General features: G+C 51.2%; 2 protein-coding genes across 2 annotated transcripts; both read left to right on the forward strand.

Moving 5' to 3' along the window:
* Positions 1 to 2,195: 2,195 nt before the first annotated feature.
* Positions 2,196 to 5,658, forward strand: LOC133232868 (histone H3.3A). The gene is made up of 4 exons (XM_061392817.1): positions 2,196 to 2,327; positions 2,788 to 2,925; positions 3,041 to 3,194; positions 3,295 to 5,658. The coding sequence occupies exons 2-4, from the start codon at positions 2,798 to 2,800 to the stop codon at positions 3,421 to 3,423; spliced, it is 411 nt and encodes a 136-aa protein (XP_061248801.1). The 5' UTR covers positions 2,196 to 2,327; positions 2,788 to 2,797; the 3' UTR covers positions 3,424 to 5,658.
* A 91-nt stretch (positions 5,659 to 5,749) lies between these two features.
* On the forward strand, positions 5,750 to 20,856 carry GALK1 (galactokinase 1). The gene is made up of 8 exons (XM_061392814.1): positions 5,750 to 14,238; positions 14,980 to 15,169; positions 15,605 to 15,724; positions 15,916 to 16,051; positions 16,163 to 16,344; positions 20,215 to 20,365; positions 20,448 to 20,610; positions 20,710 to 20,856. The coding sequence occupies exons 1-8, from the start codon at positions 14,074 to 14,076 to the stop codon at positions 20,779 to 20,781; spliced, it is 1,179 nt and encodes a 392-aa protein (XP_061248798.1). The 5' UTR covers positions 5,750 to 14,073; the 3' UTR covers positions 20,782 to 20,856.
* The last annotated feature ends 51 nt before the right edge of the window (positions 20,857 to 20,907 follow it).

Below are 20,907 nucleotides of genomic sequence, written 5' to 3' on the forward strand. Positions count from 1 at the left end.
AGATTTTAAATGAGTGTATACCATGAGCTTCAGAGTAAGTGTGTACTAGTAGAATTGAGAGATGATATCATCCAAACCGCTTAATTTAGAGAAGAGGAAACCGAAACTCAGAGAGGTTAAGAAACTTGTGCAAAGTTACTCAGCAAGTACGTGACAGAACAGGAATTAGGACAGTAACCTACATGCTGCCTCATATTCTGCATTGTTTTGATTGTATTAGCATTTTCGGTTGTTCCCTATTTTTGTGTTGTTTTTGCTCCTTTGCATTCACTTAGGGTTAGGAAAAAGAAAAACCTAGTGATAAGACTGCCAAGTAAGAGGGACAGATTCTTTCCACTAATCATTCTTAAAGGGATGCATGTAAATCCATACCTAGTTTAGTTTATCTCTAATAATTAGCAAAACTGGAGGCAGGGATGGGCGAGGGTGTGGGGTGGGGATGGATCACTACTGTATTCTGTAGAAAGCATGAGACAGCTAGGGTTCTGGAATTCCTAGAAAAGCCTCGGAACACAAAAGTGGGTGTTAATTTAGGATCCTGTTCCTTCTCCAGGCCATCTGAGCAGTCAAAAAAAGATGGCAGTGTATTTTTCTGGTTAAATTCAAGGACACTTGACAGTCTTTTACCTGAGATATAATCAGTGCCCTGTTTTTCAGCTTTACACAATTTCTGAGAACAGGGCAAGAACCTTCATCTTGGTTTCTCTTCTCAACCTGGTATGAAATAACTTAATGTTTCCTCTACCCTAACCTTTGAGCAGAGGAAAGAAACTAAAGTTGACTGAATTATGATATAAAAGTTTATAGATATATGATAACTAAATACATATTATGCGTGTTATGATTGAGAGGGCCGAAATAACGGATTTGGAACTAGAGGTTGGGCCAAAGATGTTTTTGCCATAGCTGCTTTGAATCAAACTGTGCATTTTTTCCCTCTCACTTTTGATGATGAGAGGGGTAACTTGACATCATATGTAAATTTTTGAGGTATTGTATTTATGTAGTATAATTCTCTGTTGAAATCTATGTGTACCTGATTTTTCTGCTTTTTAAAAATAATTTAAAATATTCGGTGAATCCAGGGTAAAAACTGCGGAGTAGAATGCCCAAGGCTTTGTTTCAATTTTCTGAACTTTGTTTGGCTGGTCTTAACCTTAAGCCTGCTTTGATATTTTATATAACTGAATCATCTGAAGAACTAAGTATTAAAATCCATTCAAGACATGTAGGCAAAGGTAGGGATTACCATTTTTATGTTTTTTCAGAAGTAATATATTACAGGATAGACCATTAAATACAAGGGACCATATTTAATTTAGTTATCTTTTGTTTATTCTTTAGGGACTTGGAAATACTGGTTTAGAATTGACTGTTCCCATTCTGGCTGTAGTGATTTCGTTCAGTTGAACTGCATAATTTAAAAAAATACGTTGCCTAGTAAGTTACTCCTTGTTTAACTGTAAGCATATTGAAATCACAGTGTTTTGTGATGGTCTAAGGACATGCAAAACAGTCCTTATAAATAATGTATTGACATTTGTTTTTGTATTTGTTATTTACCTCTCCCCACCCCACCAAACAAAAGAACTGCATTTTGGTTAAAATGTATATGCCTGATAAAATACTTGATAACATGATTTACTGAATTCTAATTTTCATTTACACTACTACCTATCAAAATGTTCATGAAAAGTAAATAATCACAGGGAATGCATTTTATTTTACATTGGAAAATATTTGCAAAATTTTCATTAAAATGCCCTCTCCTTCATTGTATTAGCTTGATGCAAATAACGTTAGGCCCCTTGCCCTCCCGACTGTCCAGATTAAGGACCAGTCCTGATAAGGACCAGTGCAATTCATTTGCATTGACTTTCTATTGTAGAGCTTTGGAACCAAGGGAAGGATCCAAACATAGCTCCATTTTATCCAATCAGAAGAGCTGCTTGGTGCTAAACTCTGATTCGTCCATTCCTCTTTGCATTCATCCAATAGTTAGGCCACTTTAACAGCCAATCAGTGGTCTAGATGTCCGCCAATCAGGGAACGGGGCCGAAGCACGGCCTTTGTGTCGGGGGATGTCAGCGCGTCGGCGAAGGTGTCCACCAATAGAAAAAGTCATTGGTGTATGCAAATTAGGGTCCTATGACGCAGAGACGCAGCGTGAAGCGTGGGTATAAAAACGGAGGCATAGGGGGGCTTAGAGCGCAGAGCGGTTTGGTCGTTCGTTGGAGGGAGCTTTTCCCGTGTTTCAGCTACTGCGGCTCTTTCGGCAGCAGCGGCGGCGCGGTGGTCGGAGAAGCGGCCTAAAACTTCGGCGTTAGGTAAGTGTCCATGGATTTTATCTGTGACTTGAGGCCTGGCCAGCCGCTGATACCGCGGGTCGCAGCCGTTGAGAGCCAAGTGCCGACTGGTGCGGGCTACTTTGGCTGTTGGCGCCGGCTGTGGGGGCGGGTAGTTTTCCCTTGGGGTTTCGTTCCGGAACCGCGTCTCCGCCTTTTTCCCGCTGGTGATTCAGAGGTCCCGACGCTGGGTTCCGGGCAGCTGGGCCTCCGCCCGTCGAGGAGGGGAAGTGACTCCTCCCCGCGCCCCCCCTCCCGGAGGAGGCTGCTGCTACTCGCAGCCTGAGTCATTAGGGGAGGGGGAGGAGGCGGCGGCCCTCGGCCATCTGCCGTCCGCCTTGGGGCGCGAGGAGGCGGGAGAGTTGGGGCGCCGGGCGTCCGGGCCGCCGCACCCCGGGGGGCGAGCGTGCCTCGGCCCTGGAGTCACGGGTGTCTTCTACAGGTAAAAGAAAATGGCTCGAACCAAGCAGACTGCTCGTAAGTCAACGGGTGGGAAAGCGCCCCGCAAGCAGCTGGCCACCAAAGCGGCCAGGAAAAGCGCCCCCTCTACTGGCGGGGTGAAAAAACCTCATCGCTACAGGTAGGCAGCGCGACAGGGAGACGATGACTCGGCGGGGCTGCGGGCGGGAAGCTTCCCGCGGCTCGCGGGGCGCTGCCGTAACCGGTGTCACTTTGCGCTCTCCTGCTCGCTCCAGGCCCGGGACTGTTGCGCTTCGAGAAATCCGTCGTTACCAGAAATCCACCGAGCTTCTGATCCGGAAACTGCCTTTCCAGAGGTTGGTGAGGGAGATCGCCCAGGATTTCAAAACCGACTTAAGGTTCCAGAGTGCCGCCATCGGCGCGCTGCAGGTGAGCTGGCGGGGGCTGTGTGCGGCCGGGCGGAGGGGAGGGCTGGTGCGCGGCCCCCTCCTCGGAGAGAGTCTAATAGTGTGGCTCTTGTCCTCCACAGGAGGCTAGCGAAGCGTATCTGGTGGGTTTGTTTGAAGATACTAATCTGTGTGCCATCCACGCTAAGAGAGTCACCATCATGCCCAAAGACATCCAGTTGGCTCGCCGGATACGGGGAGAGAGAGCTTAAGTGAAGGCAGTTTTTATGGTGTTTTGTAGTAAATTCTGTAAAATACTTCGGTTTAATTTGTGACTTTTTTTGTAAGAAATTGTTTATAATATGTTGCATTTGTACTTAAGTCATTCCATCTTTCACTCAGGATGAATGCGAAAAGTGACTGTTCACAGACCTCAGTGATGTGAGCACTGTTGCTCAGGAGTGACAAGTTGCTAATATGCAGAAGGGATGGGTGATATTTCTTGCTTCTCATGATGCATGTTTCTGTATGTTAATGACTTGTTGGGTAGCTATTAAGGTACTAGAATTGATAAATGTGTACAGGGTCCTTTTGCAATAAAACTGGTTATGACTTGATCCAAGTGTTTAACAATTGGGGCTGTTAAGTCTGACCATACGTCACTGTGATAGAATGTGGGCTTTTTCAAGGGTGAAGATACAAGTCTTAACCACAGTGTAACTTACAGTTTCCTTAAAAAAAAAAAAAGTAAACCTGGCAGCTATAGAATACACTATGTGCATTTATAATAGCTATTTTATATATTGTAGTGTCAACATTTTTAAATTAAATGTTTTACATTGACATGTGGTGGGGAGTGTTGTCTTTAAGGTGTGTAATTTAGAGTTCGATTGGGTTTCTCCTGAGTAGACTGCACTTGTTTATGTAGTAAAATGCTTTGCGCGTTATGCCTTGCATAAGTCCTCATTCTACCACATGTTAAACTAACCTTCTAGCTGATAATGCAAACACTAACGGGGAGGGAGATTTATTTATAAGGGCTCTAGACTATAATACAAGTTATTCACACCAGCATCATCTGTTACTAATATAGTAGTTAGTGCAGCTTTTCTTTGTGTTGTGATTGGTCTCATAACTAGGTTGAACTTTTCTCTACCAAGGGGGAACAATACCGAACTTTTTTTCCTTGTGGGATTTGTATTATAACTTAGGGTGAACTTGCTGTGGGGGAGGGACACAGCTTCAGCTTATGGAATCTCTGCCAGTTAAAATGGTGTTCATGTGGCATAGGTTCTGGGAAAATCACTTCATAGAGATGGCTTTCCAAGTGGTTTTAAAATTTATCCTTCTATTGAAGTTTTTAGGTCAATTATGTATGTTGACTAAATTTACAAATAAACTTGTTTATTCAACTAAAGTGTCAAAAACCTAAATTTGAATGCAAAGCTTTTAAGTTTAGCTTATTTCAAGTTTTACTTGATAGACAAAAGCAGTATTTACAAGAATAATTCTACAAAGCATGTAAACAGCCCTCTAGAAGCTTTTTTAAAATGTTATGACATATTTGCAGTGTGGGCCTACGACTAAAAGGCTTCCCTGCCTCCCCCGTATCTGTCAAGGAAAGGAAATTTAATTCTAGAACTCAAATGTGGGGTTTGTTCTGAACCTATTTGTGAAGAACGTTTATAGATTTTTAATTTTTTAATTGAAGGATAAGTGCTTTACAGGATTTTGTTTTCTAACATCAATATGAATCAGCCATAGCTGTAGGGGTACATATGTCCCCTCCCAGTATAGATTTCTTTATACAGTAAGTTATAACAAGTGACCACAGGTGTAGAACTCTGTTTAAGTCTAAGCTGCCTTTTCAGTGTGAAACTAGTGTTCCTAGCCAGTGATGGCCACCAGTGAAGTGTTAATATGGACACAAGAACCACCAGAGTCAAACGCATTCCGTATAATTTGAAGTCCGTGGCTGTAGAAAGATACTTATACTCTGATACAGTTCAGTGGGATTTAAATTTGGACTAGTTTCAAAGACTAAGGGTTAAGAGGTTCCATTGGAAAGCAGGGAGTTAATTAGGGTTGAGAATTGATAGTTTTTATGAGGTGCCAAAAGTGGAATCTGATACAGTATAATAAAAATAACCTGGTTTCCTAGAAGGTCCATCATACCAGTTCCGACAGTTGATTCATTGTGTTCCTGAAGGATGTTGAAATCCTAGCCAGTGGAATGTGTGATGGTGGGAACCCTGTCCAGTGGTGGTGAGGCTCCTTGAGAAGCATTCAAGTGGTTGACGCTTGCCCTTGCCTGAAGTCTGCATCCTGAGGTTGAATTTTATTGGGCAACTTGGAATCTGCTGCTTAAACAGTAGAGCTTGTGCTTCCAGAGTGTATTTTTAACCTATAAGGCAAAAGTACTTTCTGGTTTTGGGAAACTTCCCATATGTTTTATCCCTGGGTTTAGGTAGTGCAAAAAAAGCAAAAATAAAAGTTTTCAAAGTTTAGACTTCCTTAGCTTTATGGTCTTGATTTGGATGGTATATTTTTTCACAGAGTTCTTCTCTGGGGAAATGTTCTGAAAGCTTTACCTTCCTCAGCTCTCCCCAGTAGCGGTCTGGGGCTCCCCTGTCTGGCCCCTTGTAAGCACTGCTGCTTGCCTGGTGTCAAGTGTTGATGCTGGGACCTGTGCTTCAATGGAGAGCAGGCCCCTTCTGGATCACCTTCAAATAGGGCAGCAGAGAGTAGAGACGGCCCTGTCAGCTGTTTTTGGATCAGCAGGAAACTGGGCTTGCCCTGAAGTTTCTGCAGGCAAAGGCCAGCCTGTACACGGGAACGATAACAGCAGCAGGGCAGCAATCTGCCTCAGGCTTATGGCCAACCTACCCTTCCATGGAGAAGGGTGAGTTTTCTGCACACCTTCTGTGGCTGTCGTGTCACTGCGGGTGGTGTGGCCCATGAGGCACAAGAGCCTTGAGCACCCTTCCTGGGCACACAATCCTCGCCCCTCCTTCCCCATCCCTTGACTTAAGTCACCTCATGGCAATTATGGGAGTTCCCGGGTGGTGCCAGTGGTGAAGAATTTTGCCTGCCAATGCAGGCATGGGTTCCATCCCTGGATCAGGACAATACCCTGGAGAAGGAAATGGCTGCCCACGCCAGTCAGTATTCTTGCCTGGAGAATTCCATGAACAAAGGAGCTTGACGGGCTACAGTCCATGGGGTCGCAAAGAGTTGGCTGCTGAGTGCAGACAGCAGCATGGCAGTCACAGCCTCTTTCCTTCAGCCCCACCCCAGGCTCTGATAGAACACAACTGAGCGGACTGCTCTTTGTCTGTGCTCCCCCGCCTCTTCCCTCACCCCTGGTGGTCCTGCCTTCTTCAGTATTACTCGGGGATGTCACTGGCCCAGACCATCCCATCCAGCTGGGCCTGGCTTCTGGCTAGCAACTCTCACAAACAACCCGCCTTCCACCTGCCTTCCTCAGGGTGAGGCTGGAGGAAGGAAGAACAGACCCTAGCCCGGGTTGCTGACCCAAATCTTGCAGCACTGCCTGCGGGTCATGCCGTTGGGCCAGGTGGCCAGCCTTTGGACTCCCTTTTGTCCACAGGTCTAGGGACAGAGGCTGTTTTGGCCAAGGTGGGTGGGGGCAGCTGGAACAGCTTCAAGCTTAATGCATAGAAGCTGTGCTGTGAGGAGGGGCCAGAGGCTGTTGTCTTCTTTCCTGGGGTGGGGGCAGCGGTGCCTGCTCTCCCTGTGGTCCGGCTGACTGCCTAGCTGTCCCTGGCAGTGAGGGATCCCACCTTGACAACCACTGTTACTCCAAGCCAGAGTCATGGGACTTCCGTGTGAGGTGTTCCCAGCCTGTCCTGGTGTCCCCACCTGAGCACTACATGCAGTGGCCAGCAAGGGTGAGGACCATCACGCATGCCCAGGAGCAGCACATCTCAGCTTCTGCCTTGAGGAGAGGACCCTCCACCCCCATCCCACCTACCCCAATGCCCTTCCTTTGGGGAGAAGCAAAGAGGTTGTGCAGTCACCTCTGCTATCAGCAAGACGGAGTGGAGGAAGCGCTTCAGTGAGGCTGTGACTCCTGGAGGAGCTGTAAGGCCACAAGTGATGTGCAGAGGGGCGTGGTTGGGCAGCCAGGGTCTGGAGTCTTCGACAGCTGCCAGCCCCTGTTTAGGAAGTTGCAGTTCTGGGACCATACACAGTGGAAGGGAGAGTGGGCTGAAAGGGAGGAGGCTGTCTGCCAGCCGCCAGCCCCAGTGACGGGAGGGGCTGCTGGGCTGCAAGCTTGGGGCTGGCAGCCTTTGCTGAGAGGTGTGGGAGGGACTGCACACGTCCCCAGGGAGGCGGTGCCCAGGCTCTGTTAACCTCTACTCCCTACTCCCTCTCTTTTGGACACACTGGCCCCCAGGACCATTCCCATAAGCTCTTCACTGCCTTAAGCACTGAGCCAAGAGCACCAGAAGAGGGGACAGGATGGGGCTGGGTCCAAGGCCCAGCCTTCATGCAACCTGAGAGTCCGGCTGAACCCGGGGGCCTCTCCCCGCTCAGTGCCCTGTCTAGGGCCAGTCTCAGTTTTGCCCACCCACAGTGGCCTGGGGACTGGGCCCGCTGCGGTGCCTAGGGCAAGGTACAGGGAGAGTCAGCTGCGGCTGCGTCCTTCCCTGCCTGGCCGCCAGCAGAGTAGTCATCAGCCTAGAGGGCAGGAACTTCAGGGACACAGTGGGGTTCACCAAACAAAGACAGGGCCTGCAACTGGCCCCTGCTTAGCAGGGGCACCTGGGGCCAGGGATGGACGAGAAGCTCCTGGCGCTCCAGAGCCAGGGCCTCTGGAGTCACGCCTGCTACACAGCAGAGACTCTAGGCATGTTTGCTGGCCAACCCAATAGCCCTGGCAGCCCCACAGCACAGCAGGTTGGATCTGCTCCCGGCCCAGGTGGCAAAAAAATCAGGTTCCCAAGAGCTCTGCTTACTGGTCGACTTCCAAATTGGGAACGGGGCTCCAGGGGTCCAGGAGAGCTGCTACCCCTCCTGCTCCTTACCAAGAGGCTGAGTTTGGGATCTTCAGTAAGCGGACGTCACAGCAGGTCAGAGTGCTCCTGGGGACAGGGTGATTCCTGAGAGAACAATCTCAGGGTCAGACAGACCCAGGTCCAAGGCCCAGCTGTCCCACTTGGATGAATTCCTTAATCCATTTGGGATTCTTTCCCTCATCCGTAAAATGGAGATAAAACCAGTGCCTACCCCGGAGGCTTGTAAGGATTTAATAAAACAATCCGTGCAAAGTCTGGGGCCTTTTAAAAGATTTGACAAAAAAAGTCTGGAGCATTGACTGTTCAGAACAGGCACTGAGCAACCAGTGCTGCCCTATAGACTGCATCTCAGTCCTGACACCAGGGCCCACCACGAACTCGATATCAGTATTATCAATACTATAGAAGTTGTCATCATTAATGAAACAGAAGAGCAAAGGGGGCCCAAATCAGGAGATAGGTTAACCCTCCGGGAACAACAACAAAAATGCCTCCCAGAATCCGTGGGAGGGAGAGCCATCTGCTGAGAGCAAGTATTTTCAGAGACTGTCTTGGGAGATGTGGACCCAAGCCCTACCAGGAAACGAGTTTTGGGACTTACTGGGGGTCCAATGGCTAAGACCCTGCACTCCCAATGCAGGGGGCCTGGGTTCGATCCTTATTTAGGCAACTAGATCCCACATGCCACAATTAAAGGAAACCAGTCTTGTCTGTAATTGCAATGGAGTCTTGTCTGTAAATGCAGCCAGAGCTGCATGAAGCACACAGACATTCACTGCATGAAGAAAGACCAGGTCTAGCAGGGAGGCCCCAAGGACCAAGAATTGAGCACATGGACAAGCAGAGGACAGACTTTGGGTGGCAGTGTCCCCTTTAAGGTGCCACCTTCCCCCCAATCTTGTGACATTTGGCCAGGAAATGGGAGGGAGGGTCAAAGGTCAGAGGCAGACTTCCTCTGAACAAATTTTATGTAACATGCTAGACAGCATTCAAACACTGATAGTAAACAGTTCTTGTAGATGAAATCAGTATTTCAGAGTCCAGCGTGAGCCAACAGGAGAACTTGCCCTTGGGTCAAATTAAGGTTTTCCAGAAACAACTGAAACTATACAAAAGATGAAGATAGGTGAAAAGGACATCTTTTCAATCAAAATAAAACAGTGGAAATTAAAAAATAAGGGTGTGAGCTGCTTGCTGCTGCTGCTGCTGCTAAGTCACTTCAGTCGTGTCTGACTCTCTGCGACCCCAGAGACGGCAGCCCACCAGGCTCCCCCATCCCTGGGATTCTCCAGGCAAGAACACTGGAGTGGGTTGCCATTTCCTTCTCCAATGCATGAAAGTGAAAAGTGAAAGTGAAGTCACTCAGTCGTGCCCGACTCTTCTCGACCCCATGGACTGCAGCCCACCAGGCTCCTCCGTCCATGGGATTTTCCAGGCAAGAGTACTGGAGTGGGGTGCCATTGCCTTTTCCGTGGTGAGAATTCCTCCTCTCTTTTAGAAAACTCTTTCCTCCTCTGTTGAGACATTTATCTCAGTGAGGGACGAGGGTCAGATTGAGACTATCCACTATCAGACAGTGAAAGCCAGAGGCTTTTATCTGGCCCATTGCTTGCAGGAGAGTCCAACAATGTATTAATGGGTGACTGATAATAATAACAAATATTTATTCTGTGCTTACCAAGTGCCAGAGGCTGCGCTGGGCACTCAGTGAAGCTGATCTCATTCACTTCCTCCTGAAATAGTCTGTCAGGAAGGAAACACCAGCCCCAGGAGATAGATGAGAAACTGAGGCTCAGAGAGGATAAGTCATCTGACTGAGATACCACAATAGTAAGGGCAGAGATTTGGGCTCAGAGTGGTTGGCCATCAGAGCTGAGATGGGTAAATGATTTGAAGAGCAGCGGATCCTTGCTCCTACAAGGGGTCTTTGCTCCCTACAAGGATGCATCTTTGCCTTGTAGGGAGGCCTGCTTTGAGTTTCCTTTCATCTCAGCCAGCCCCAAGAAGCACTCATGCTTTATCCTGTTCTGTCTTACCTACGCCAAAAAACGCCTGTGCTTTACCGTTTTGTTTTACCTACGCCAAAAAACGCCTGTGCTTTACCGCCAGCGAGCGAGCGGAAGTCGCCCAGTCGTGTCGGACTCTGTGACTTCATGGACTATAGCCTGCCAGGCTCCTCTGTCCTGGGATTCTCCAGGCAAGGATACTGGAGTGGGTATCCCTATCCCTCCTCCAGGGGATCTTCCCAACCCAGGGATGGAACCCAGGTCTCCTGCGGATTCTTTTACTGTCTGAGCCACCAGGGAAGCTGAGGAGTGCTCAAAAGGAGCAGACCATTAGATGAAATTTGGAATTGCTTTTATTCCTCGTTTTTTAAAAAACAGTTTTATTAAGATACAATGCATAAGGACTTCCTGGTTGTCCAGCTGCTAAGATTCCAAGCTCCCAACGCAGAGGGCTCAGGTTCGATTCCTGTTCAGGGAAATAGATCCCCCTGCCGAAACGAAGATTAAAGGTCCTACGTGTCGCAACTAAGACCCAGAATAGCCAAATAAATTTTTTTAAAAATGCAGTGCACATACCATACAATTTACCCATTTAAAGCGGTTTTAGTGTATTCACAGATATGGCAACCATCACCACTGTAAATTTTAGAATATTTTCATCACTACAAAGAGAAGTTGGTATTCTTATCACCTCTTATTCTCCCATTTCTCTCAGCCTCAAGCAACCGGTAATCTACTTTCTGTCTCTTTAGATTTGCCTATTCTGGACATTTTTGATTGATAGAATCATACAATTTGTAGTCTTTTGTAACTGGCTTCCTTCATTTACTGTGTTTTCAAGGCTCATCCATACTGTAGCAGGTATCAGAACATCATTCTTTTCATAGCTAAATAATATTCCACTGGGACTTCCCTAATGGTGCAGTGGATAAGAATCTGCCTGTCAATGCAGGGGACCTGGGTTTGATCCCTGGTCCAGGAAGATCCTACATCCCACAGAGCAATTAAGCCCACGTGCTACAACCACTGAGCCTGAGCTCCAGAGCCCTCAAGCTGCACACGCCCTGCAGCAGGAGAAGCCACCGCAAAGAGAATCCCATGTACCGCAACTGAAGAGCAGCCCTCACTCTCTGCAACTGGAGAAAGCCTGTTTGCAGCAACGAAGGCCCAGCCAAAAATAAATAATTTAAAAAATAATATTCCATTGTATAAGCCACATTTTGTTTGTCCGTTTATCCCTTTCGGATCACTTCCACTTTTTGGCTAACGTGATAGTGCTGCTGTGAACATTAGTATACAAGTTTTTGTGGGGACACATGTTTTCAATTCTCTTCAGTGTATAGTGAGGAGTAAAGTTGCTTGGTCATATGATAACTCTACGATTAGCATTTTATGGCACTGCTTAATTTTTTTACATTCCCATCAGCAGTGTATGAGGGTTATGACTTCACCACATCCTCACCAACACTTGGTATTTTCTGTCTTTAAAAAAAATTTTTAGTCATCGTAATGAATGTAAAGTAGTATCTCACTGTAGCTTTGATTTGCATTTTCTAAATGACTAATGATGTTAAACATCCTTTCACATCTTTGGAAGAATGTTCAAATCTTCTGCCCATTTTTTTCTAGCTTTTAAAACTTTTCTTTATTGATCCCCAGGACTTATTATTAATCTTTTCCCCCCCTCATTTTAAAGTTATCTTTTTTCCTATTGTAAGATTTTTTTTTAAGACTCAGCACTTTATTTTTTATTTACTTATTTTTATTTATTTGGCTGTATTGAGTCTTAGTTTTGGCCCGTGGGAACTCCATTGCATCATGTGGGATCTTTCGCTGTGCTGAGGGCGCAGCTTTTGAAAGGACAGGGCACAGCTTTTGAAAGAGTGACAGAGCCAGAGGACACAACATAAACCAATTAGAATCAAATGGATCCAAGACGGCAGACAAGTCAACTTCCACTGGAGCTTGATTCCCAATCAGCAAGCTAAATGACACACCCAGAGGCTCCAGGACGGTTCCAAGGCCGACCATCAAAAGACCAAAAAGTGGGTAATGGCCCAATTGCTGGAAATCTCTATCCCTTCCCCCAAATAGTTGAAATAATACCCCACTCAGCCTATGAAATTACCCAGCCCATAAAAACTAACCATGCCACTTTTCAAGGCCACCGCACTCGCCTTCTGTAATGGCCCATACTCTCTGTTAAGCCGGTTTCTCTCTGATCTGAATAAATCCACTTCTTACCTATCACTTTGTCTCTCACTGAATAGCTTGTGTGCTGAGCGATCAAGAACCTGAGCTTCATTAGGTCCTGAAACCAGGTCTGTGATCTCAGTTGGAAGACCACGGGTTTTGGCCGAGTTCGAGTTGCAGCCACATGGGTTCAAGTCCCAGGCAGGGTTTTGACTGGGTTTGAGTCCCAGTGCTAAGTCGATTCAGTCATGTCAACTCTTTGTGACCCCCACAGACTGTAGCCTGCCAGGCTTCCCTGTCCATGGGATTCTCCAAGCAAGAATACTGGAGTGGGTCGCCCTCTTCTTCTCCAGGGTTGAGTCCCAGTACATGGATTTAAGTCCCAGTATGAAGTACACTGTTCCAATTGCAGCACAAGAGCTTATCTTCCCCCGTTCGTGTGGGTTCATTGGAGAAGGAAATGACAACCCACTCCGGTACTCTTGCCTGGAAAATCCCTTGGACGGAGAAGCCTGGTAGGCTACAGTCCATGGGTCACAAAAGAGTCAGACACGACTGAGCGACTTCCCTTTCACTTTTCATGTGGGTTCATACAAGGGGGATTCTTAACCACTGGACCACCAGGTAAGTCCCTTTTATACATTCTTGATACAAGTCCTTTAAATATATGATTTGCAGCTATTTTTTCCCATTCTGTGAGTTGTGTTTCCACTTTTTCATGGGGTCCTTAGATGCACAAGTCTTTTACTTTGATGAAGTAGTTTGCCTATTTTCCTTTTGTTGCTTGTGCTCTGGAGTCACGTCTAAACAACCATTGACTAAGCCAATGTCCCAAAGGTTTACCCTTAGGTTTACTTCTAGGAGTTTTCAAAGCTCACTTTTGAATGCTCCTGGGGCAACTTCTGATCAGATCCCCAGCTACAGCCCAGGCCACAGCCCTCCACAAAGCTCCCCTCCCTAATTTCAGTCTGCTTATATTTCAGCCTTTCCCTTCCAAGGTTTCTATGGGGTGGCCAACTGTGGACAGGCTTGAAGGTTTAGGATGCAGGTTGGTGAGAGAGGAGATGTCACATTCAGAACACCAGACTCTGGGACCAACGTTCCTGACTGAGGAAGCACCTGCCTTGGCAGTTGGGCCCATCCATGCCCACTACCACCCTCCTGACTGCTCCATTGCTAGGAGCTGGGACAGCGGGTCCACTCTAGGAAAGGAGCCTATAGAAGGGACTCCACCAAACTCGGGCAGTCCTTATCTCTGTACTGATTGTCTGGCCACCCTCTTAGAGATTCCTGATCAGGGGTTGGTGACCTCTTCAGGACTTTGGGACCTGGGAGAGCCCTTTGGGAGACCCAGGTGTGCTGGAGGCCAGCTCTGTAGCTCTGGCCGAGGTAGACGGCTGGGTGGATGGGTGTGACACAGAGGCCAAGGAAGGGCAGCTCAGATCTCCCGGTCCGGCCAATCCCCGCCGCGGTGGGCTCCCAGCGATCCTTCCCGAAGCCCGCCGCCAGCCCGCCCCCTCGCCCGCGGCCGGTGGATTGGGCCGGCGCGGCGGGCGGGGCGGGGCCAGTGCGGCCCGGTTTTGGGCGGCGCGACCAGCTACTGTGAGCCGACGCCGCGCGGCCCCGCCCCAGCATCCCGCGCCTACCGGACTGCACCCGGCGGAGCCGCCGGGAGAGCGTCATGGCCGCTTCGGAGCAGCCCCAGGCCGGGGAGCTGCTGGCCAAGGCCCGGAGAGCCTTCCTGGAGGAGTTCGGAGCTGAGCCCGAGCTAGCCGTGTCGGCCCCGGGCCGCGTCAACCTCATCGGGGAACACACGGACTACAACCGGGGCCTGGTGTTGCCCATGGTGAGGGGCTGGGCGGGAGGCGCCCGCGTTCCGCGTGCACCGTTGCGCGGGCGGCTCCGAACTTTCACTCCCGCCGCGTGTGGGGCCCGAGCACGTAGGGAGGCCCTCGGACGGGGCATTTCCCACATCGGGAGGCAGGAAGGCGGGAATCCTCGAGGAAGTAGGCTGTGGACCGCGGATCCTCGCCATCTCCCTCGCCAGGCTCCCTGGGAGCCTCCTCACGGTGTCGGGGAATGCGGAAGGGGGGTCGTAGGGGTAGATCCGGGCGAAGTAAAGCCCTAAGCTTCCTGGTCCAGCCCGTTCAATTCGTAGAGGGGGCTCAGAGACGGCTAGTGATCTGCCCAAGGTCCCACAGGGGCGATTGGACTGCCTTAGCCTGGGGCCGTGTCCATCCCTCGGTTGCAGCCTGGCAAGTTGAGTGAGTACAGTGCCTCTGAGGTTGCCTCCAAATGGGGAAGCGCCAAAAGGAGTTGTGTTGTTTTTTTCCCTGTTGAACTCTCTCTCTCCCCCTTGCGTCACAGCCAGGAGCCCACGCTCAGGGCAGAGTTCAGGTCTGCACTCCCCAAGCACTGACCCTTCTTCCCCTGGGGCAGGACTCAAGCCCCCCCAAGGCCTGATGAGCCGTCGGCTCTTCCCTGGGACACTCCCCATTCCCTTCACCTGGAGCCTGGAGGTCAGCTGCTGCTCTGTCCCAGGCGCCCTGGTGTTGGGAGTTTTGCATACTTTTGTTTCTCCTGCCAGGCCCTGGAGCTTGTGACAGTGCTGGTGGGCAGCCCCCGCGTGGATGGGCTTGTTTCCCTCCTCACTACCTCTGAGGATGCTGATGAGCCCCGGCGGCTGCAGTTTCCTCTGCCCACAAGCCAGCGGCCACTGGAGCCTGGGACCCCTCACTGGGCCAACTATGTCAAGGGAGTGATTCAGCACTACCCAGGTATGGGGCTCCGGGCTGGGTCAGATTCCTGCCTCAGCCACAAAGCCCATTAGCTCATCTGATCCACTGCGGGGTAGGCGTGCAGAGTAGAGATTCCTCAATGGGCAGGTGAGGAGACTGATGCCCCCAGAGGTTCCAGAACTAGCCCTGGGTTGCCCATCCCACGATGGAGGAGCCAGGGTTCAAACCCCAAAGTGTTGGTCTCCAGAGCCCTGAATTCTGAGAACTGGGAGACTGTCTCAGGACCTTCAGGGTGGGCGGGTTGAGGGCAGCGGACCCCTTGGCCCAGCAGGTTGGTGACCTCTGACAATTGAGACACATTCCCCCAGCAGCAGCTGCCTGGCAGTTGCCTCCCTTTGCACCAGAACACATTCCCTTCTTGTGTTCATCCTCCCTGGTGGCCCGTCTTACCGTCATCCATTCTTTACCCTGCAGCTGCCCCCCTCCCTGGCTTCAGCGCAGTGGTGGTCAGCTCCGTGCCCCTGGGGGGTGGGCTGTCCAGCTCGGCGTCCCTGGAAGTGGCCACGTATACTTTCCTACAGCAGCTCTGCCCAGGTACCTCCCAGCCCCCACCCAGCCCTCCTTCCCCGAGGTCCTGTGATCAGAGCTTCCCACCCCAACTGTGGCCTTGGCGGGGTAGGTGGTGAATCTCCCTGGAACGTCCCTGGAGCTACTGCTGCTCCCACCCGCGAACCCCTAGTGTCCCCTCCTGGGCCCCAGGCTCCCCACCTCGCCCTGTGCCGCAGACTCGGGGACAATAGCTGCCCGGGCCCAGGTGTGTCAGCGGGCCGAGCACAGCTTCGCAGGGGTGCCCTGTGGCATCATGGACCAGCTCATCGCACTGCTGGGGCAGAGAGGCCACGCGCTGCTCATTGACTGCAGGTCAGGGGCTCCCCTTGGACCTCCCACCTCATAGGAGCTCCTGGATGGAGGCTGCGTGGCAAGCAGACGCCCGGCCTTGTCATTGCCCCCCCCCCTCCATCTCCGCCCCAGGTCCCTGGAGACAAGCCTGGTGCCGCTGTCGGACCCCAAGCTGGCCGTGCTCATCACCAACTCCAACGTTCGCCACTCACTGGGCTCCAGCGAGTATCCCCTGCGGCGGCGCCAGTGTGAAGAGGTGGCCCGGGCGCTGGGCAAGGAGAGCCTTCGGGAGGTACAGCTGGAGGAGCTGGAGGGTGAGTGGAGGGTGAGGGCTGGCTGTGTATGCTCTGTCCTGGAGACTGCTGGGGCTGCTGAGTGGGGTGGGGTGGGGTGGGGTGGGGCTGGGCGGAGTGGGGCGGGGCCTCCTGACCTGGCTAATGTAGGAATGCTTGATATCTCAATATCGTTTTTTATAATCTAAGAATTTAATGTGCACTGTGGAAAATACAGAAAAGGACAAAGAAGAAAATAACAAGCGATAAGATCACTACCCAGAGATAGCCACTAAGCTTTTTTTTGGCTGCACTGGGTCTTTGCTGATGTGGGCAGGCTTTCTCTTGTTCCGGTGAGCAGGGGCTGCTTCCTTGTGAGGTGCAGGCTTCTCTTGTGGAACACAGGCTCCAGGCACACGGGCTTCCGTAGTTGCAGCCCATGGGCTCAGTAGGCTCAACCCTGTGCAATCAAGCGCACAGGCTTGGTTGTTCCCTGGCATGTGGAATCTTCCTGAACCAGGGATAGAACCCGTGTCCCCTGCATCGCCAGGCGGATTCTTAACCGCTGGACCACCAGGGAAGTTCTACTATTAGCATTTTAATGTATTTCCTTTAGTGGTTTTCTGTACCTGTATTTTCTTTTTTAAAAGTACTTAAAAATTTTTTATTGAATTATGGTTGATTTACACTGTTGTGTTGGTTTCATCATCTGTATTTTCAAAGTTAAGCAAATACAGTGTTGCTATCTGCCCTTTTATTGCCCTGAACTCTCTCAGAACACTTCCTATACCAGAAAAGGCCGGTCATCACCATGGCTTCCCCCCGACCCCAAAAGTTTACTCTTAAATGTACAATAGGTTCCAAGACAAGACGACACTTCATTGTAGCTGTAGGTGGCAACAGATGTTAATGGCAGGGAGTCCAGATGTTTAAACTGGAACGGAAGTAAGAATCATCATTGCCTCAGGCACAAGGAACATTTTTTGGCCAGATTTTCTTAATTCCTCCTGTGGGCAGGGGGCCTTTCGGCTTTGGCTTTTAGCTCCTCCTCCTGTTTGTGTTTGAATGCCTTATCTTCCTTGTCCCATCTCCTTGGCTTGCTTCTTGGGATGCATCAGGGGCTGCTTCTTGCCACCTTTGAGGTCCCACATGGTGCCTGCCACCCCTTCCCCAGACCCTCCCACTGGAAGCAATTTTTTTTTGGCTGCCTGGGGCCTTAGTTTCGGCCTGTGGAATCTTTGGTTGCAGCATGTGAGGTCTATTAATAGTTCCCTGGCCAGGGAACATTCATTGGTTCCAGGCCCCCTGCATTGTGAGCACGGAGTCTTAGCCACTAGACCACCAGGGAAGTCCCCATCAACATGGCTTTTTAAAGCTACTGTAGCATTTCAGCATATAGGTGTCAATTTACTTAATCAGTTTCTGATAATCACATCTAACACCACGAGGGATGTTTTTATACATAATTATTTCTCTGCGTTTTCCTCCTGTTTTCTCAGGATTAGATTGTTTGGAGTAGGATCACAGGATCAAAAGATAACATGTATTTTTAAGTTTCCAGATAGACATGGCCAGGAAGGTAGTCTGTTGAACAGTTTAAAGGTCATGTACACATTAACTCATTGAATTCTCTCACAAGTCTGTAGGACAGATATTACACTCATCTTTAAAAAGTCTTTATCTATTTATTATTTTTGACCGCCCTGGGTCTCTGTTGCTTTGCATGAGCTTTCTCTAGTTGCGGCGATCCGGGGCTGCTCTTGGTTGCTGTGCTCAGGCTTCTCACTGAGGTGGTTCTAGGCACGAGTGCTTCGGCAGTTGCAGCTCCTGGGCTCCGTAGCTTGGGCTCAGTAACTGGAGCACGGGCTCAGTTGCTCCATAGCACGTGGGATGCTCCCAGACCAGGAATCAAACCCTGGCCCCAGCACTGGCAGGTGGAGTCTCATCCGCTGCACCATCAGGGGAGTCCCTTTTTTTGTGATGGGATGTACAGTGAGTGGCAGGGCTAAGACTTGATCCAGGCAGATCAGCTCGTCCTCCTCCATTCGGGGCCAGGCTGCTGGCCTTAGGAGCTGCCCTCCCTGGCAGCGTGGGGCCCATTTCAGGGACCATCTTGTCCTTGGTGAACCGTCACCTTCAGGCCACCTGCTCTGTGCAGGTCACGGTGGTTGAGCTTTTTGCCCTTGAGCACTTGTGGCGTTTCTCCCCTCCTCCTCGGCCCTTCCATTCGCCCCCCACGCCCCAGCCCTGGAGGCTTCCATCTCCCTCAGGAACCGTGCTTCTCTCTGCCTGCCTTTCTGTTCTCCACCTGCTCCCCACCTGCTTTTAAACATGCCCAGTCTTCTAACATCCTCAAATGGAGTCTCCTTCCTATGCCAGTCCTCTGGGAAGGGTCCCCGATGTTCACGACCCCCATTTTCTCCTCTGTGTGCATGCTGAGTCACTTCAGTCATGTCCGACTCTTTGCAACCCCATGAACTGTAGCCCACCAGGCTCCTCTGTCCATGGGATTCTCCAGGCAAGAATATTGGAGTGGGTTGCCATTTCCTCCTCCAGGGGATCTCTCAGACCCAGGAATCAAACCCTCGTCTCCTGCATTGGCAGGCAGGTTCTTTACCACTCATGCCACCTGGAAAGCCCTTTCTCCTCTCTACTCATTTCTGAATCCTCTGAATCCAACAGCCGGTCTCCCATGCCACCTGGTTTGACAGCTCTCCCAGGGGCTCCCCGCAGAAACCTGGGGGCTGTCCTCTCCACCCCCTCAGTGCTGGATCTGCTTGGTCAGAGCCCTGTTCCTCCTCCTGGGCCTGCCCCAGGCTTTGTCCCCAGCTCAACTCCAGCCACCACTGCCTCACTGAGGACTCAGATGGGAGTCCGCCCCCCCATTCCCACCCGGGGTCCTGGAGCCTTCACCTGGCCCTGGCAGAACTCATCCTTCTCCTGGGCACCTCTCCTCTGACTTCGCGTTGTGTGTTATTTCCTCACCCTTGTCACTGTTTGAAACTTCAGAGTCACCCCTGAGTGCTTCCTGGCCCCCTGCCCCCTCGGGTCTCTGACCTGTTCCTCCTCCTCCCCTTCCTCCCCACATCGGGCCCCTCCTGGTCTCTGACGTTTAACAGCCACCAGCTGGACTTCTGGCACCCACCTCTCCCAGCGGGGCCCCTGCCCAAGGCGGTCACTTTTGTCAACTAGAGCTCAGCTCTGTCCCTCCCCGGCTCCAGAATCTCACTGGCACCTGGAATTAAGTTGCGAACTCTCCTCGGTGTTCAGGGCTGCCCTTAGTGACTCGGCTGGCTGTGCCTGCTTCAGCGTTAGCCAGTTGGACAGCCTGCTGGTTCCCTGGGGTGTCCCAGGCAGGCCTGCACTGTACCCCAGTTCTGGATTCCTGGCCCTTGGAGCTTTCACTGTTAGTCCAGCAAAAACACCAGCAGGACTTGTCCTTTCTGTTCTGTCTTGGCCTCTGGAAGGCAGCAGTGTCCCATTCGCCAGGGAAGCAGAGTATGGGGCTCAAACAGCTGTTTATTGAGTACCCACCGTGTGCCAGGCACACTGGGAGCTCTGCATGTGTCTGCCTCACTGAGTTCTCCCCACATCCCAAATGAGGTGGGTCATGCCCCCTTTTTTGGCCACACTGCCCAGCATGTGGGATCTTAGTTCCCCAACCAGGGACTGAACCCATGCTCCCTACAGTGGAAACTTGCAGGGGGTCTTAACCACTAGACTCCCAGGGACGTCCTGGGTACCCCCTTTTATAATCGAGGAGGCGAGGTCTGAAACCTTGCTCCCCAACCCGAGGTTCTACCCACAGCTTCGTCAGAACCAGAGTGGAGATGCCCCAGGGCCAGCGGCCTGGAGTCCACAGGGGCCCAGAGGCCGTGGGTGGCAGGTCTGCTGAGCCCCTTTCCTCCCCAGCTGGCCGGGACCTGATGAGCACGGAGGCCTTCCGGCGGGCGCGGCACGTGGTGGGCGAGATCCAGCGAACGGCCCAGGCGGCGGCCGCCCTGCGCCGCGGCGACTACAGAGCCTTCGGCCGCCTCATGGTGGAGAGTCACCACTCGCTCAGGTGAGGCCCCTGGGTGCCTGACACCCCGCAAGCACATGTGTTGCAGCTGGGGCCGGCTCCAGGCTCCGTATTCTCTCCGCAGAGACGACTATGAGGTGAGCTGCCCGGAGCTGGATCAGCTGGTGGAGGCCGCGCTCTCTGCTCCTGGGGTTTACGGCAGCCGCATGACAGGCGGTGGCTTCGGGGGCTGCACGGTGACCCTGCTGGAGGCCTCTGCCGCTCCTCGGGTGATGCAGCACATCCAGGTTGGCAGTGCTGGAGTCGGGGTGGGGAGGGCAGGGTGGGGGAGCAGGAGAGATGGCTCCCAGGGCAGCCCTGAGCTCAGACCCCCCGTCCACCAACAGGAGCAGTACCATGGGACGGCCACCTTCTACCTCTCCCAGGCGGCTGATGGCGCCAAGGTGCTGCGCTTCTGAGGCCCTCGCAGGACAGCACGCGGCGGGCCTCCCCTCCTGTCTGGGTGCTCAATAAACTTGTATCTCTGACTCTGACGCCCGCCTACCTCAAGAGGTGGATGTGTGCTGGGGCATCAGAAAAGGGGT

The sequence above is a fragment of the Bos javanicus genome, chromosome 19 (assembly GCF_032452875.1).
Source record: "Bos javanicus breed banteng chromosome 19, ARS-OSU_banteng_1.0, whole genome shotgun sequence".
Taxonomy (NCBI): Eukaryota; Metazoa; Chordata; class Mammalia; order Artiodactyla; family Bovidae; genus Bos; species Bos javanicus.